The sequence below is a fragment of the Pelodiscus sinensis genome, chromosome 16 (assembly GCF_049634645.1).
Source record: "Pelodiscus sinensis isolate JC-2024 chromosome 16, ASM4963464v1, whole genome shotgun sequence".
NCBI lineage: Eukaryota > Metazoa > Chordata > Testudines > Trionychidae > Pelodiscus > Pelodiscus sinensis.
The window spans coordinates 36,207,713-36,224,281 of NC_134726.1; the positions used below are offsets into that span (position 1 = coordinate 36,207,713).

Below are 16,569 nucleotides of genomic sequence, written 5' to 3' on the forward strand. Positions count from 1 at the left end.
TGCTGACATGACCAATGCCAGAGGGAAGGAACACACCAGGTAATCCTCATGTGATCCCTCTCCTGTCATCTGTTTCCAGACAAAGAGAGGCTACGGCTCCTAGTCATCCTGGCTAATCGCCATCGACGGACCTAACTGCCATGAATGTATCTAGCTCTTTTTTGAACCCTGTTAGTCTTGGTCTTCGCAAACATTTTGTCTCCCGTTGCCCACACGCAGGGTTGCCAGATTCTGCTAGTTTCCATCTGGGTCGTTTTTCCTCCCAGTGTTACTAACGTGACACGCACGGAAAGGCAGGGCACGTGAAGTGAGGTGCATGCTGATGGCACACACCATTGAGCACAAGAGTTGTGTGCTCCCTTTGTATCCATTGTTATAGGGATGTAATAGCGCAGTCGATTAACCGGTAAGCAAAAGCTTATAGGTTAATGCTATAGACAACACGCATTTCCCTCCCTGCTCCTCCCCCCACATCAGGACATTTTTTTAGCAGTCTGGCTCAGTCCTGGCTTGTGACGGGTTCAGGATCTACCCCTGCTGCGACTCTACATTTAAAGTAACAGACAGTCCATCTCAGTTCCAGCTTGCACTAGATCTGAGAGCTCAGACCCCCTCTAAACAGGGGCTGCTGCCACCCTACGCTGCTGCCTCTTTATCTCAGGCTAAAGGCAGCCCGTCTGCGAGGGGAACTGGTGTTTAAACTGGCTCTCCTTGTGGACCATCTCCCACCTCATACCCTGCACTGCTGCCTCTGATACAGAGTGACAGGGCCCCTCAGGAGTGAGGCTGGAGCGCACTGGCTGCCGGCCCCACCCCCGGGGACTATAGAATAGTCGACTAACCAATAAGAATTCATGAGGATAATCGACTATTCAAATAGCAGAGATTTAACATCCCCACACTGTTACAGTGTGGTCGGCGCATCCTGCACGTTCTAGGCACATGCGCCCAGTTAGCAAGACTGCCCTGTCTTGGCAGACTGTCTTGGTTATGACAATCCCGTGGCCCACGGAGATGAAGGAGGGCCATTCGTGTGGCCTGCTCCCTCGCTGAAATTGCTGACGTAGAACGTTGGTGGTGTGTATCGATTGCTTAGCTTTGTAACAAGCGGAGGAAAGTAACCTGTGTTAACGACCTCTTTTATTTTAAACTTAATCTGGTGGAAAGGGCAAATTGGCCATCAATAAGGGGGCGTTGGGGTCGCATATCAGGGAAGGAGTGGCTTTTATTGTAGACGTTTTGGTAGTGTCGACAGTGTCCTAAATTCTACCCAGACCTGTAATAATCTGTCCCTCTCCCGACGTGTTTGCAGTGAAAGAAACTCATCAGACGTTTGCGTAGCTAGTGGGAAGGTTTCACAGTCTCTAATGCCGTTTGGCAGAGCCCTATGGTACTCCCAGATGACTATTTTTAATTGCTTATTATTGGCCTCTTCTGATTTTCAGCTGTATCCAGTATGTAGGTTTGGGTCTTGGTTCCATGGCTGAACGACTTTAAGAAAAGAATAAATATTGTTTTTTAATGAATGCTTTTGAAAAGCTGTAATTTGCCAAATATCTTCATGCAGCCCGTCCATCCCAGAACATGTTCCTGTTGCTTAACTAATCTCACTTTCTAAGGCTGCCCGATGCCTTGTGGTTGGAAAGAAAGTTAATGCTCTGATTGGTAACCATTAAAAGCAATCAAGGGTTAGGGAAGTGTCCAATCTCTCTACAGAATCTTTGTGTTCACTAATTTCTCTAAGGACCTGATTCTGGAAGCTCTTACTACTGAGCATAAGCTCTTGAGTTGGACTGGCACTATTTATAAGAGTAAATATTTGCAAGGTCAAGCCATGTTATTTGATGAGCGCTCCAGAAATATTTGAATAAACGGAAGTTCTCTCTCCGAGAGTGAGTGGAGTCATGCCCCCGGGGACCTGGCCCCCCCACTCCTCCCGTAATCAATAGCAGAAGGTTTATGGAAACATGTGGTACTTTCAGAATAAGGGATTGAAGGATTATAGAACTTGAATATGGAAGAAACCAAAAAGGTTGTATGGAAACTAATGTAAAACCTACAGAATGAGGTAGAAAATGATAAACTTTTTATAATTTTATAGCTAATAGGGAATTATATTCCATCTGTAGGATTGTTAAAAACAAAACTATAGGAAGCAGGGAGGATAAAATAAACGATTTAAACAAGAAAGCAAAAAATTGGATTTTTAAATTTAAATTGGATTTTTGATATTTTTTTCCCCTCAAAAAGCATTTTATCTAACGATAGTTTTAATTAAGATACATTTTAGCTCAAAGATTTCTCATCATGGAATAGGGATTATAAATTCTAATTCTACAGTAGGAGACAATATATTCATGTAAAGTTTAAGAAAAGTTTTGTATATGCGTTCCAATAGTCGTGGATTAGGGACACAAATTTATGGAGTTCCAGAAGCTTCTGTATATATTATTTAGGTTAATCTTTCTATCTACCCAATGGGACTCAGTGCTCACTCTAGAAGATGCCATCAGAGATGCTTAGTTTTGAAGTTCTCAAATTGTGGATTTGTATCTCCAGAGATAGCATGCTTGCTAACAGCAAAAATATTTTAAAATAAATACATAATATAGAGAGGTGAGAAATAAAAGACCTCACTCCTATTGTCCCTTTACACATTTGTGTACATGGAGTCAAACCCTGTTTTAGTTAAAAACAAATGTAACAAAAAGAAACCCGGTTTAAAAAAAAACTTGAGTGCTTAACTCAGTTCAGAAGTTTATATACAGGCAGTCCCCGGGTTACACGGATCCGACTTACATCAGATCCCTACTTACAAACAGGGTGAGGCAACCCCGCACTAGCTGCACCCCCCCAGCAGACCAGGGAGACACGAAGCTAGCGACCCCCCCCCCCAGCAGACCAGGGAGACGCGAAGCTAGCGCCCCCCTCCAGCAGACCAGGGAGACGCGGAGCGGCTTTTCTCAGCAGACACCTCAGCTTGAGAATAAAGGACTGAGGGAAGTGAGGTGTGGGAGAATAAAACTGAGCTCTGGAGAAATGTTTGGCTAGAGTTTCCCCTACAATATGTACCAGTTCCGACTTACATACAAATTCAACTTAAGAACAAACCTACAGTCCCTATCTTGTACGTAACCCGGGGACTGCCTGTACTTGTTTTGTGTATGTTTGCTGATGAAGAAATACAAATCCAGAATACATAACATTGTTTTAGTTAAATAAAGCAATTTAAATGTCTGTCTGGTGGTGATCTCTTTGTACAGCAGGACAAGAAAATTCTCCAAATATTAATGATTAACCTGTTGAACTAGAGATAGTTTTACAGCTATATCAGAAAACGAATGATTGGTTATTTCATTTACCAAAGGTAATTGAAGCAGATATTTATGAAGTCATTGCGAGGTGAACTAAGCTGCAAAGTTTTCAAAATAAATGTATTAAATGTATAAATGTTTAAAAATGTATAGTGTGTACCTTCTAAAAATGAAACCTACATCTATCTCTGAGAAAATGTGTTCAGGTTATGACAATCAACCAGAATGCACTTTTCTGTGGAAAATCATGATTAAATCGAGTCTTCCTGACTAGTGATTGAAATAGATTTGATCCACCCTGATAGGCAGGTCGGTCTGTTAAAAGCGATAGGACTTGACATAAATCCTGAAGGTTTAAGGAAGACTTTTATTTATAGAGCCCTGCACGGATACATTTGTATCCATATCCGCAGAAATGAGCTATAATGTGGATAAATGCGGCTATAAAGCAGATACCTGCACATTTGCAGGGTTCTAGATACAAAATGTGTATCTGCATCCATATTGACAGAAATGAGCCACAGATAACCTCATCCGCAGCTATGGGTATGCATGGATCTGATGTGGACATCCACGGATTTGCAGGGCTGTATTTCCTTAAGACTAAAACAAGGAACGGAAACCCAGACAAGCAGAAAACATCTGCCACGTAGGGTGTTAATAGGTGGTGCATGTAACTTTCCGATCAGTATTTTCTATATGGAAGCTGAAATCCAGTGCACCTTTCTTCTCTTGTCTACTGTGTGTGTGCACGTGCATAGATCGACACAAAAATACGCCACTGGAACTGACTGTTCCAGGGCTTCAGCTTGTTTGAACTGATGCTTTTTGGTTTTTTCCCCCATCCAATTCCTGTGTTCATTTGTTGTGTGTTTTACCTCTCTCAATAAGCACCAATTTCTCTAAAAGGAGGACAGCCCAGTCAAGCTCCCGGTGACGTCAGTGCCACAGCTCCCATTTCATTTTAGTGGGAGTTAGATCCACCCCAGCATGGCAAAAAGTTTGCACGACTTCCTTTCACTTTTCCTCTTTGCTGGCTGCACCGACGGCAAGTTTTCTGCTTTTGATTCATAGTCCAATTTAAAGAGCAGCTTCAAGTGGGATTCCGTGGGCTGCCATTTCAGGGAATAGTCTTGGCACTGGAACAGATTAACCAAAGTCGACTTCCTTGAAGTTGGCTACGTCTGCAGCTGCCTAAGCCAGGTCCCATAACAACGTTTCGCTTTGGAAAGGAGCCCAAACAGCACAGAAGCCTTGGCTTACGCCTGTGTTGAGTTAGGTAATTCATTTTTTTGGGGTGGCTTTTAACCAAACCTTGTAGAATAAAGTGGTCCATCACCGCTATCAAGGACTATGGGAACTGATGGATGTTACGCTGGGCAGGGAACTTTGTGAAAACCCCTGTCATTTAGCAATTTTATAGGATTGTTCTATTAGGTGGCATTTTTCAGCTTGCCAGAAGGCTTTGGGGAATCCTTCTTTCTAATCCTTTTTAACTCTCCCTCGTCAGTACCTATTCTACCACCACCACGAGAAAGAGAGGAACCAGCTTAATTTCCAAGCCTGCTTTTTAAAATATAGCTGTCCATTTAAATGTGGATGTTGTAATTACAGAGCGAGGCATCCCAGCTTTTAGAGATCTGTGACCACAATAAAATGAATCCAGAAACCAAGACAAGTGGTTTCACTTATTACCATTCTAGCTTGTTTCCTCCCCCACCCTACGACCGCTGTGGAATACTAAGGCTTGGCAGCGACTGAAACCAGCTCTCGAAAATGTGACTTACCCCACGGTTTTGATTTACTGATGCACCCTGAATTAACGAAGAACGGGAGTGGTTCCGTTCTCTCCCTGTGATGGATTGTCGGCTTTTGTGGCTTCCAAGTGTGTTACTTAGGGTTACTTTAATCATGCCTTAATTTTTTTTTTTAATATTGCCTAGAGGCCCCACTACGGGAACGGGGCCCCGTTGTGCTTGGTGCTGGACATGGAGTGACGTGAGTCCCTGCCTGAAGGAGCTGACAGTCTGAGTTTGAGAGGAGACAAACAGATGGAGGCAATGCAGGAAGCTCATGCTAATAACGAGGTTGCGATTTAGAGTACAGTAATTATTTGTTTAACACGTGCCCGCTTAACACGTTTTTGCAATAGCACGATTTTTTTTTTAGGGAACATTTTTCCAATAACACGACCTTCCCCGAAATAACACGGCAATAATCAAGTGGCGGACTACTTCGCGTGGCGGTATTAGTTGGTGAAAACAGTGGTAGTACACATGAGCGGATGAATACACGTGGTCACAGTGCTCCTCTGCTCACTCACGTGTTTATCTTTGTGTTTTAACAAACCGCGGTGACTTGTGTTGCTAGATATCTAATGTTGACGTTGACGCCCGAGCACCAACCAAAAATTGACTTTGCCACCACCTCTTGGAGGATCTTCTGTGGAGTCCATCCATGAGCCTGCTTTGAGAAACCCTCATGGGGAGCTAGTGGGAGAAGGGAGGGAAGGAATTAGCCACTGGCAATGTTTCTGGAGCCATCTCTGTACCTGATTTCATTTTCACCTCTGAAGCAGGATTTTAAGGCCAAACAAAAACTCTGCAGGAAGGTTTCTCATACATCTGATCCATGAAATTAACCTCCCAATAGCTGCCCTCTCCAGTGAGGCCCTATTTGAAGTTGGGAGATTACTCCCAGGAAATGCTGTGCCGGCCCATCTGCACCCATTCTCAAATATTGAATTCAGGAAGTCTTCTTCCTTCGGTTACGTGTCCAAGTCTAATCCATAGGAGTAGAGAAAACACATTTCCTTTGTTGAGACCTTCTAGGTGGCCATCAATACATACATTCATCAGATTCTGCATACTGGTGTTCTACAAGTCAAGTTATGGTAGGGGAGGTCTAGGTTGGATATTAGGAAAAACTATTTCCCTAGGAGGGTGGTGAAGCACTGGGGTGGGTTACCCAGGGAGGGGGTGGAATCTCCATCCCTAGAGGTTTTTAAGTCTCGGCTTGACAAAGCCCTGGTGGGGTTGATTTAGTTGAGGTTGGTCCTGCCTTGCGCAGGGGGCTGGACTTGATGACCTCGTGAGGTCTCTTCCAGCTCTCTGATTCTCTGATTCTAAGTCTTCTGCATGACTTTATGGGCAGGAGATGGTGCAGGACACGCAATGTACTAGGGATGTTAAATTCAGATTAATTAACGAATCAAATAGTCGTTGGGATTTCCATTGACTATTTGATTAATCTATAAGGACGCCTCTGCCATTGAACTGTAGCAAGAGCCCTACCGGGCTCTTGCTACAGTTGAAAAGCGGAAGCCCCATGGAAAGTGGGGCTTCTGCTTTTGAAATATACAAGAGCCTGGTAGGGAAGCAGAATCAAAAGCAGAATCACGGCTCTTGCCGTTTCCTGATGTGACTCCCCGTCCCCTGCCCCCTCCAAGACGGTGCTGGGGGGAAACGGCTTTTAAGCTGGCTCCCCCCAGCACTGGCTCCTGCTCCCCCCCGGCTTTCTCTTTCTGATAGAGGCGGCAAGCGGGAGGGGGGAAGCGACTAGTCGACTAGTCACTTACATCCCTATGATATACCTTGTTTCGGATGACAGTATTTCAGGGATGATCCTGCTTCTGACCCAAGGAGCACACGGAAAGCCCCAAAGGATGTGTGATAACATTCTTTCCATTCCACTAGTGTCTCTGGAGGATGTCAAACAAAAACTGCCGAAGTTAGACAGTTTAAAATAAGCAGGTGCGGGTAACTTGCACCCAAGAGTTTTACAAGGGCTGGCTGGGGAAACTCATTACTGGTTATTTTCAGTAGGTTCTTGGAGTGCTGAGGAGGTTCCAGAAGACTGGAAGAAAACTAATGTAAGGCAATTTTCTTTTCTAAAAAAGTAAGGAGGAGGACTGGGCCAATTATGGGCCTTTTAGTCTGACATCCGTCCCAGGAAAGCTAATGGAGCAGCTGGTGCAGGACTGGATCAGTAAAGAAGGAAAAGAGATAATGTGATGAAAATCAGCATGAGTGTTGGGAAATACGTTAATTTAATTTGACAGGATTTTTTGGGGGATGAGATTACAAGTTTTGGCCGAGTTTGCAAATCGTCCCTACCAGATTGCATCACCTTCTAAATAGATGGTGAGGGGCTAGTGCTAATCACAGTGAATGGTAACTTGGGTTATACCACATTAAATGCAGAGTACCTTTACAGCATGGAGATTAAGGATGTTACATTTAGATTAATGGGCTAATTGAATAGTCAGTGCAATTTGCATCGATTAGTCAATAAGGGTGCCTCCGCCTTTGAAGTGTAGCAAGAGGCGTTTCACAGCGGCAGTGCCGCATGGAGCCCAGGGCCAGCGGAGGACTCTGACTCTTTTATTCTGAGTCCCCAGCTGGTCCCGGGCTCCATGTGGCGCTGCTGCTTTGAAATGCCGTGTGTAGCCTGGGGCCTGTTGAGGACTGGGCTGCACACGGCGTATCAAAGCGGCAGACCCCGGGCTCCACACGGCGCTGCCGCTTTGAAGCACCCCCTCCTCTTCCCCGGCACTGCCTCTTTCTGATAGAGGCAGCAAGGGAGGGGGGAAGCGATTAGTAGATTAGTGTGTCGACTGGCCGATAAGCAAATGCTTATCGACTAGTCATTCACATTCCTAGCGGAGACAGGTGACTTTTGCTGCACACTCATGTATTTCCTAATAAAATACTTTGGAAACCTCAAATCCATTCCTGAGTCTACACTTCCTTTTATGAAGGTTATCTAGTGCTTCCGTTACTGAAGGTCACCACCATGGGATAGATCTGAATATGGCTGTAGGTTAGTCAGGTTTGTATATTTAAACAAAACCAATTATCGAAAGACGGAGCAATGTCCAATTAGCTATCCATATAATTTGTTTTGTGTGGAAAATGTTGCATTTCCAAGTTCACTGAATTGTAGCAACAACAGATGTATAAATATTGGAATGTTTGGTTTCTTTCATGAATGTTTTCATCTAAGGCAAATTTAATTAAAAACATGTTCATACCCTTTCTGTGTTCCATGAATTTTGCAGTACTCCAGCGTGATTAGCACTATTTTAACTCACGTATTTGCTTAACAATACGTTTTGACTGTATGTTCAATTGTAAAAGTCACAATTTGCCATTTTGCGTTTAAATAGGTAATTCACATGGTGTTGCCTAATGACATAATTCATCCAGTTAGGGAAAAGAAATATAATGTGATTTATGTAATCCATACACCAGGAACTGAAAATAGTATCTTGAGTTTGTGATATTCCCAGTCCTGACAATCTGCAGACCGAAAATGATTCACTGTTGCAATTTGCAAAACCAAACCCACTCTTTTACTTAACTCTCTTTTTTCTGTAATCTGTTTTTATTAAACATTTCTGCCAAATTCTAAGGAGGCAGAAGAAAGCACTATGTAAAAAAGAGTCCTGTGTTGGTAAGGAGGAAATTTTTTCAAAAACCAAAATGGTAGGTAAGCCCCCAGATTCCTGTTCAAAGTCAATGAGCTTTAGGTACCTTCCTGTCGTTTGGGCCTTGACATTTCCATGAGACACCCCGCTGTGTTCATGAACTCATAGTGAGCCATTCGGTTTAGTTTCCTTGGCATTTGCATCACGAGCTTCTTCAGAGAAATAAATTCACAAGTGTTTGCCTGTCATCACATGACAAGTTATGGAGTCTAGATTGATGTAATCAGCAACAGACACACGTCAGAAAACTTAATGTGGTTGAAAAGAATACAATTTTTTATTAATTCCTGATTGTGTGTTTTTTGGAACGGGCCTCGGGGGGTTCTTTACATCTGCCAAGGAAAAAGGAATCGTTCATACAAGTTTATATTTAACTGCACCAAATTTCTGGTGGAGTGCAGTGAAGTAGAGTTGCCCTTTCCGACAGATATCTTTTATAAAGAACCACTTTTATTAAGAATGTTAAAACATATTGTGCTTTTTAAAATAAGGGTGTCTAGGCACCAGTAGCCCTGTGTGAAAATGTTGTTTAAATCTGCAATAAAATGCTTGGGTTGATTGATTTTATAGGTGCTGGAAGCGTGTGTCTGTGTGCACATGCGTATAAGAGTAAACTTGTACACATCAGAGTAGGATGCGGGCCAGTAGCACACAATTTTTTTTTAAACTTTTCTCATTTCATATTTGGTCTTAAAAAAAGCGGTATGTGATACAAGTTGAACCTCACTAGTCCTGAACTCTTTGGTCCAGAAACATCTGTGGTCTGGAATTATTTTAGTGAGCTGGATGTCCACTTTTCTTGGGAAGGGCTAAGTTTCTTTCAGTCCCATAAAATTTGTTTACAACCACCAATCCTAGTTCTCCGCATTCTGTGCTGTTATTTTGCTCTAATTTACTCCTAAATGTCCTCAAAGAGCCAGTCAGCAGTGGAAGTGTTGGTAATGCTGCTAGACGATATTGACCTCCTCTGGTCCGGAAAGTTCTCTGTTTCGGACCAGTCAGGTCCCGAGGGTGCCGGACTAGGGAAGTTCAACCTGTATATTGCATTGTTTTACAAATTAATTGTAAGTCGCCTCGACTATTTTAAATAGAGAGCCGGGGTAACAATATTTTAAATAAATAAAATAAATCCCAGTTTTAATTGTACTTAAATGGGAGTGAAAACCACAGAAGAAACTAGGGATGCTAATGGTTAACTGATTAACTGTTAGGGATTGGAGCAATGCCTCCGCCTCCAGTGGGCGGGGGCTGCTTCAGCCCTAGGGGACCCACTGCGGGGAGGAGTGCTCCAGCCCCACCGCCACAGCCTCCATTCATGGCAGGGAGACTGCTCCCCCCTGTCCGCAGTCCCCCCCGTCTGCCCTCCTGTTTAGTTGTTTAACCTGTTAAACTTAACATTTAACCAGTTAACCAATTAAACTGGATTTTGCATCCCCAGGAGAAACCATGTTTCTGAAAGCAGCACTATGATACCGCCAGCATTTACCCACTTTTCTAGTCCAGTTGAGTATGTGTGTGTTATACCTGGGCATTAAGCCTCTCCATTCCAGGAAACAGACTCATGCAAGCCCCCTTGAGCTAGTGTGCTCAGCGTTTTTACTGTCAGAAATTGCAGTTTCACGGGAATCAAAATATTTCATGGGAATGCATTGCTTTTAGGACATTTTGAAGGGGAAAAAGTTGAAATGAATGATTGAATTGTTTCAGCTTCTTTGTTTAGTTTTAGTTTTTGTCAAAATGTTTTAGTTTGACTTGAGTATAACCAAAATCATAGTTTTTTAAGATGTGTGCTCGTTAGCAAATAAGTCAAGAATGAGTCAAAAAAAATTGCGGGTGGCTTCTCAAAAGGAAATGTGGAATGGTTTCACGTCATATTGAGTTTGGCATTTTCATTCTTATGGGAAACTTCTTTAATTGTGGCTTTTGTTCCAGTGTGTGTTGAACATCCAATTTGAGATGTTGTAATTGCCTGCGGAAGGGACGCGCCGCTTTCCAATCAGCTCTCGTTAGCACCATTCATATCGCACATCCCATAGCAGCTGGAGTGTTTGAGGAACTCCTGTTGTTTGCTTAAAAAATTCAAATCAACCGAGTACGAAATCCACCTGTGATGAATGGCTATTGGCTTTACATTGATATCCTTTAGACTCTGAAAATGGTTGCTTAGTAAAGCCCCCTGGTACGCTACGCACCTTACAGCTGCAATCGGGCGTGCGGCACCTGATGGCAGCTCTAAGGGGCGCCATGCGACCAGGCGCGCAGTGCCCCTTACAGCTGCCATCAGGTGCCCCCCATAGGTTGGTGCCCCAGGCAGCTTCCCAGCTAGCCTCCCCCGCCCTTAATCTGGCCCTGGGCACTCCTGTAATACTGAGTATCTTTTTTCATCCCAGACCATCTTTGCAGACCTGGGGAACAGTGCAGTATCTCCATTCCCGCCTGTGGCTTGTTCCGCCATTAAACCCAGACACAAGAATAATAAATACATTTCATCTTGTCTCATTCTGGAAACCTGCCAACCTTGATAAATTAGCTTCGACAGGATGTACATGTTCCCCACTCATTAGCAAGACGCCACATTTTTGTGACTAAAAATATTTGGATGGTGCTCTAAATGTATCTCTTTCTCAGAGAGCACCACAAGGAAGCATTACTGCTATTTCGCATATGGTAAAACTGAGGCACGGAGGGAATACCCTTGACAAAATCCTGGCTGGGATGATTTAGTTGGGATTGGGCCTGCTTTGAGCAGGGGGTTGGACTTGATGGCCTCCTGGGGTCTCTTCCAACCCTGTGATTCTAGGAAAGCGCATGGAAGTAGGGAGTAGAATTCGGTAGGGACTAGTCTTTCTTTCTTCACTGCAGTGTTACTCTCTGGATGCTCATGCTGGATTCCCTGTACGATAAAAGAAAAGGCAGCTGCCAGTGTGTCCTCTGTAAGGGCCCTGAGATTGTATAATTGTCCTCCCCACCTGCCCAGGCTAAAACAGACTAATTTTCAGACGTGCTGTAAAAGATACCTGTGGGAGAAGGCCTGTGGAGTAGGATGAGGGTGTGTTTCCTAGGTGACGGAGGGGTCGGTGGCTGGCCTGCCAAATTTCAATAGACCTGATTTCAAAGCTGTGGAGGTTTAATTTAATTGCATTCATTTTTATGATTATTTTAGGGAGCATGGAGCCTTGCACAGACAACTTAATTACTTTACACCTAAATAAATAATTGGTGATTGGACACACATTCAGTATTTATACACATTTCTAGCCTCTAGTATCAGGGTGGTGTTAGTCTGTATCCATACAAACCACAAGGAGTCCCGTGGCACCTTACAGACTAACTGATTTATTTAGACATAAATTTCCGTGGGCAAAGACCTACTTCTCTAGCCACTGTGAGTAGAAATTCACCATTAGTTTATTTGTTACCTTAGGTATTAAACGTTGACATTAGTACAGAGGAATTGCTGTTGACATTTTGAAAATCAGAGTTCATGTGAGAGAAAAATAAATTGAGAGAAAGGTCTATAATACTGATGAGCCTAGATTTTAATTTTTCTCATTTTATTTTGCAGGTATTCCTTCGGTAAGTGAATATAAATCAGAAAAAATATCGGCACTAATTATTTATTGGTTCCTTTTGTGGGTAGGTAGCTTTTAAATTATTCTCTCTCTCTCTCTCTCTCTCGCTTCCTTTTTCCAAAAGAATATTATAGTTACGATTATCCCAGTCTTTTATGAAACTTAAAGAAATCTTCTGTATATTCTTTACTTACCTTAAGCAACGGAAAATTGAACTGAACTGATGTCTGTGTTGAAATAGACTGAGTGAAAGATCCTGTATTTGATAAAGGAAGTCTTGTAGGTTGGTCTAATTGTAATTTCTCCTGGACATGTCACATGACCACAGTTGCTATGAGCTCATTTTTTGACCATGACAATGCCTAGGGGTAAATCAGGTCTGAGATGGATAGTAAGACCATGGGCTGGATAATGAATGCGTCTTGGGGAAATTTTGAGACCCAACTCTGCCAGTGACTTGTATGACTCTAGGGAAGCTATTTCTCCTCTGCCTCAGGCCAGGTCTCCATGGGCGGACAAAATTGATCTAAGATACGTGTTTCCAGCGATGACAGTTGCATAGCTGGAGTCGATGTACCTCACACTGATTTTCTGGGGCAGCCCTACAGCGAGAGGTTTATGGGAGAAATGCTCCCGTTAACTTTTCTTACTCCTCGCGACTGTGGTTGACGGGGGGCCACCCTCTGCGTTTGATTTGACTGGTCTTTACTAGACCGGCTAAATTGAATGCCAGAAGATCCACTGCCTCAGCATGGATCTCTGTGGCAGAGAAGACAAGCCCTTTTTCTCTTGCCGTGAAAGGCAAATACTACTTCAGAGAGGTCAGGGGATGGATTAATGTCCATACAGAGCTTTGAACGGACACCTTTCCGAGGGTTAAGTATCCTTACCGAAATACATTATATATGTATGATCAACTACTCCTCAGAACTGACAGAAGACTCCTTTGTCCCCTTTCAGTGCATTGAGTCCTCCTTTACTTGCTCATTAGAGGTTGAACCTCTGTAGTGTGGGACTCTTGGTCCTGACCATGGTTGTTACAGGGCCAGAGAGCCTGTGGGGGAGGAGCTAAGAGCCTGGGGCTGGCATTGCAGCCAGCCTGGAGGCAAGGAGTGGACAGCGTCTGGTGGCCAGGGATGGACCCAGCAGCAGAGCCCTCCCAGGAAGGGATGCGTGGTGGAGACCGGGGCCAGACCAAGCAACCCAGTCCAGTCGGAGGCACAAAGCCTGCCTGGCACCAGGGCCGACGGCACAGCCCTGCTCGGGGTCCGGGGCCAGGCTGGTGGCCAGGACAGGAGCCAGACCGACCGGCAGAGGAGTCAGGTAGGGGCATGGATCCTGGAGGGGAGCCAGGCCGACTACTGATGGATCCTGGAAGAACCTGGAATCCATCAGCAGAGGGGCCGGAATTGACCTCCCCAGTCCTGTAAAATCCCTCGTGTGGGACTGTTCAGGGAGATCCAACCAGAATTTTATTTGATTAGAAGAGGGAATACAACTAGATAAAACTAGAAACAGCCTATGGGACATAAGTAGCCACCATCCGGCATGACAGTCTGGGCTATGGAAAGCTGAAGAATTGGGAAGAAATATTACTTTCTACATCTGTTAGGGTATGTATACACTACCCCCCTAGTTCGAACTAGGGGGGGTAATATAGTCATACAGAGTTGCAAATGAAGCCCGGGATTTGAATTTCCTGGGCTTCATTTGCATAAAGCCGGCCGGCACCATTTTTAAATCCCTGCTCGTTCGAACCCCGTGCCGCGCGGCTACACGCGGCATGAACTAGCTAGTTTGGATTAGGCCTCCTAATCCGAACTAGCTGTACACCTCGTTCCGAACTAATCCGAACTAGCTGGTCCGTGCCGCGTGTAGCCACGCGGCACAGGGTCCGACCTAGCCGGCATTTAAAAATGGCGCCGGCCGGCTTTATGCAAATGAATCCTGGGAAAGTCAAATCCCGGGCTTCGTTTGCAACTCCGTATGACTACATTACCCCCCCTAGTTCGAACTAGGGGGGTAGTGTAGACATACCCTTATTTACTTGCACGTAAACCTCGCCAGCTCTCTTTTAGATAACTCCTCTTGGTCCAGTTTAAATTTGGATGGTGGTAACTGTTTTTCTTATTTAAGATTTGTTAAATACCTGATTACTTCCATAAAGTTACCGAGGACCCCGAGCACAGTTTGAGCTCCTCTTGTCGTCTTCTGTATTTTTACCCGTTTCTTTATTGGTTGTAGCGGAAACTCATTGCTATCAAAAGCGTTGACTGTCTGCATTATCTCCTGCACGGACAAACACCCTGCTCTGGTTAATCAAGTCCTTTGTACGCAGTGGGATCTCTCTTTTCATTTTTGGATAAAATGCTATTTCTGAATAAGATGAATGAGATGTAAATCGTAAGCTACTTTTGTGAGGGCACAGGAAAACCACAATATTTTTGTTATAATATAGTTGAAACAACAACCTTGTGATCCATTTCTTTTGCTGCCGAAATACATTAAAAATTGCTGAGCTTTGAAAGCTGTTCCACATTTTGGTAGCATCTACTTCAAAGAATTAACTTGGAAAATTCCCGGAGTGATCTTTGTAAATGCTGACCATTGCTGTTCTCCTGCAGGAAGTGTGCTGCTTCTTCTCCCTCTTTTTTTTTTTTTACATCTTAGGATGGATTTTGGTAGCCTCCTTGAAAACTGCAGGCTGTCCCTATGAATTTTAAAGAACTCAAGCCTCTGGCAAGAGTTGGAAACAACCACAAGCTGTTAGGCCAAATAGGATCAACTGGTATTGCCGCAGGTTTTGCTCTTTGCTCTCTTTATGGCTGTCAGGTAACACAGTTATTAAAAACACTCCTCGCTTCAGGCAATGAACTGTGAAATAGACACACTGCCGCCTTCGCAGTGCATGGGCTTGCGTTTTGCTATTTAGTGTTAAAAGGGGAAAGGAATATGTTACCATGCAAACCCCGGACTGCCGCAGCCTGGGAAATTAGCCCTGTTCTGAAACAGGGTGGCGTTTCAGGAATTCTTTGGCCTTTGTTTTTGTTCAAAAGTGATGACTTCAGATTTAAAGGAATTTTAGGGAGTCGGTGGTGGAGGACGGGGACTCTGAAGTCCTTTGCGCCTCAGGTAGCACACTGAAAGGTTCTCCCACACCACCCTGTGAGCGTACCTGAACTCTAAGCTGCTTTCTGGTTCATTTTAACTCTCCGCTGCTGCTCGGCGGTAGATTATTCCGAAGGCTGTTGTGAACAGGCGGGGTCGCTGTTCTGCTCTCAGCTTCCTCCCCATCAAGTTTTGCTACCCTGTTCTGTTCCTTTTTTTGTTTTTTGCTCAACAAGTTTTGCTGCTATTTGGGGGGAGGGGCATGAGGGTTTTTCAAAAATCAAAAAGGTTGGCGTGATGCCAAAAAGTTTGGGAATCACTGATCTACATGTTTTGTTAGTCTCTAAAGTGCTACCAGACCATTTGTTGTTTTTTTCTGAAAAAAATGGGGGTTGTTTAGTCTGCAGAAGAGAAGACTGAGAGAGACTTATCATAGAATACTAGGACTGGAAGGGACCTCGAGAGGTCATCCCCTGCCCTCATGGCAGGACCAAATACTGTCTAGACCATCCCTGATAGACATTTATCTAACCTACTCTTCAATATCTCCACAGATGGAGATTCCACAACCTCCCTGGGCAATTTATTCCAGTGTTTGATTACCCTGAGAGTTAGGAACTTTTTCCTAATGTCCAACCTAAACCTCCCTTGCTGCAGTTTAAGCCCCTTGCTTCTTGTTCTATCCTCAGAGGCCAAGATGGACAAGTTTTCTCCCTCCTCCTTATGACACCCATTTAGATACCATGTCCCCCCTCAGTCTTCTCTTTTCTAAAATAAACAAACCCAATTCCTTCAGACTTCCCTCTTAGGTCATGTTCTCTAGACCTTTAATCATTCTCGTTGCTCTTCTCTGGACCCTCTCCAGTTTCTCCACATTGTTCTTGAAATGCGGTGCCCAGAACTGGACACAATACTCCAATTGAGGCCTAACCAGCTCAGAGTAGAGCGGAAGAATGACTTCTCGTGTCTTGCTCACAACACACCTGTTAATGCATCCCAGAATCGTGTATGCTTTATTTTCAACAGCATCATACTGCTGACTCATATTCAAGTTATGGTCTGCTATAACCCCTAGATTCCTTTCTGC

General features: G+C 44.1%; 1 protein-coding gene across 4 annotated transcripts in view; it reads left to right on the plus strand.

The window, feature by feature from the left end:
* LMF1 (lipase maturation factor 1) overlaps window positions 1–16,569 on the plus strand; it is a 438,974-nt gene that overhangs the window by 42,102 nt on the left and 380,303 nt on the right. For 3 of the 4 annotated variants that reach the window (XM_075899802.1, XM_075899803.1, XM_014569758.3), the window contains exon 3: window positions 12,368–12,378. The exons of the other annotated variant lie outside the window; for it this stretch is intronic. In XM_075899802.1, the coding sequence (XP_075755917.1) occupies window positions 12,368–12,378 (11 nt within the window). The remainder of the gene's footprint in view (window positions 1–12,367; window positions 12,379–16,569) is intronic. 4 annotated transcript variants of the gene reach the window in all.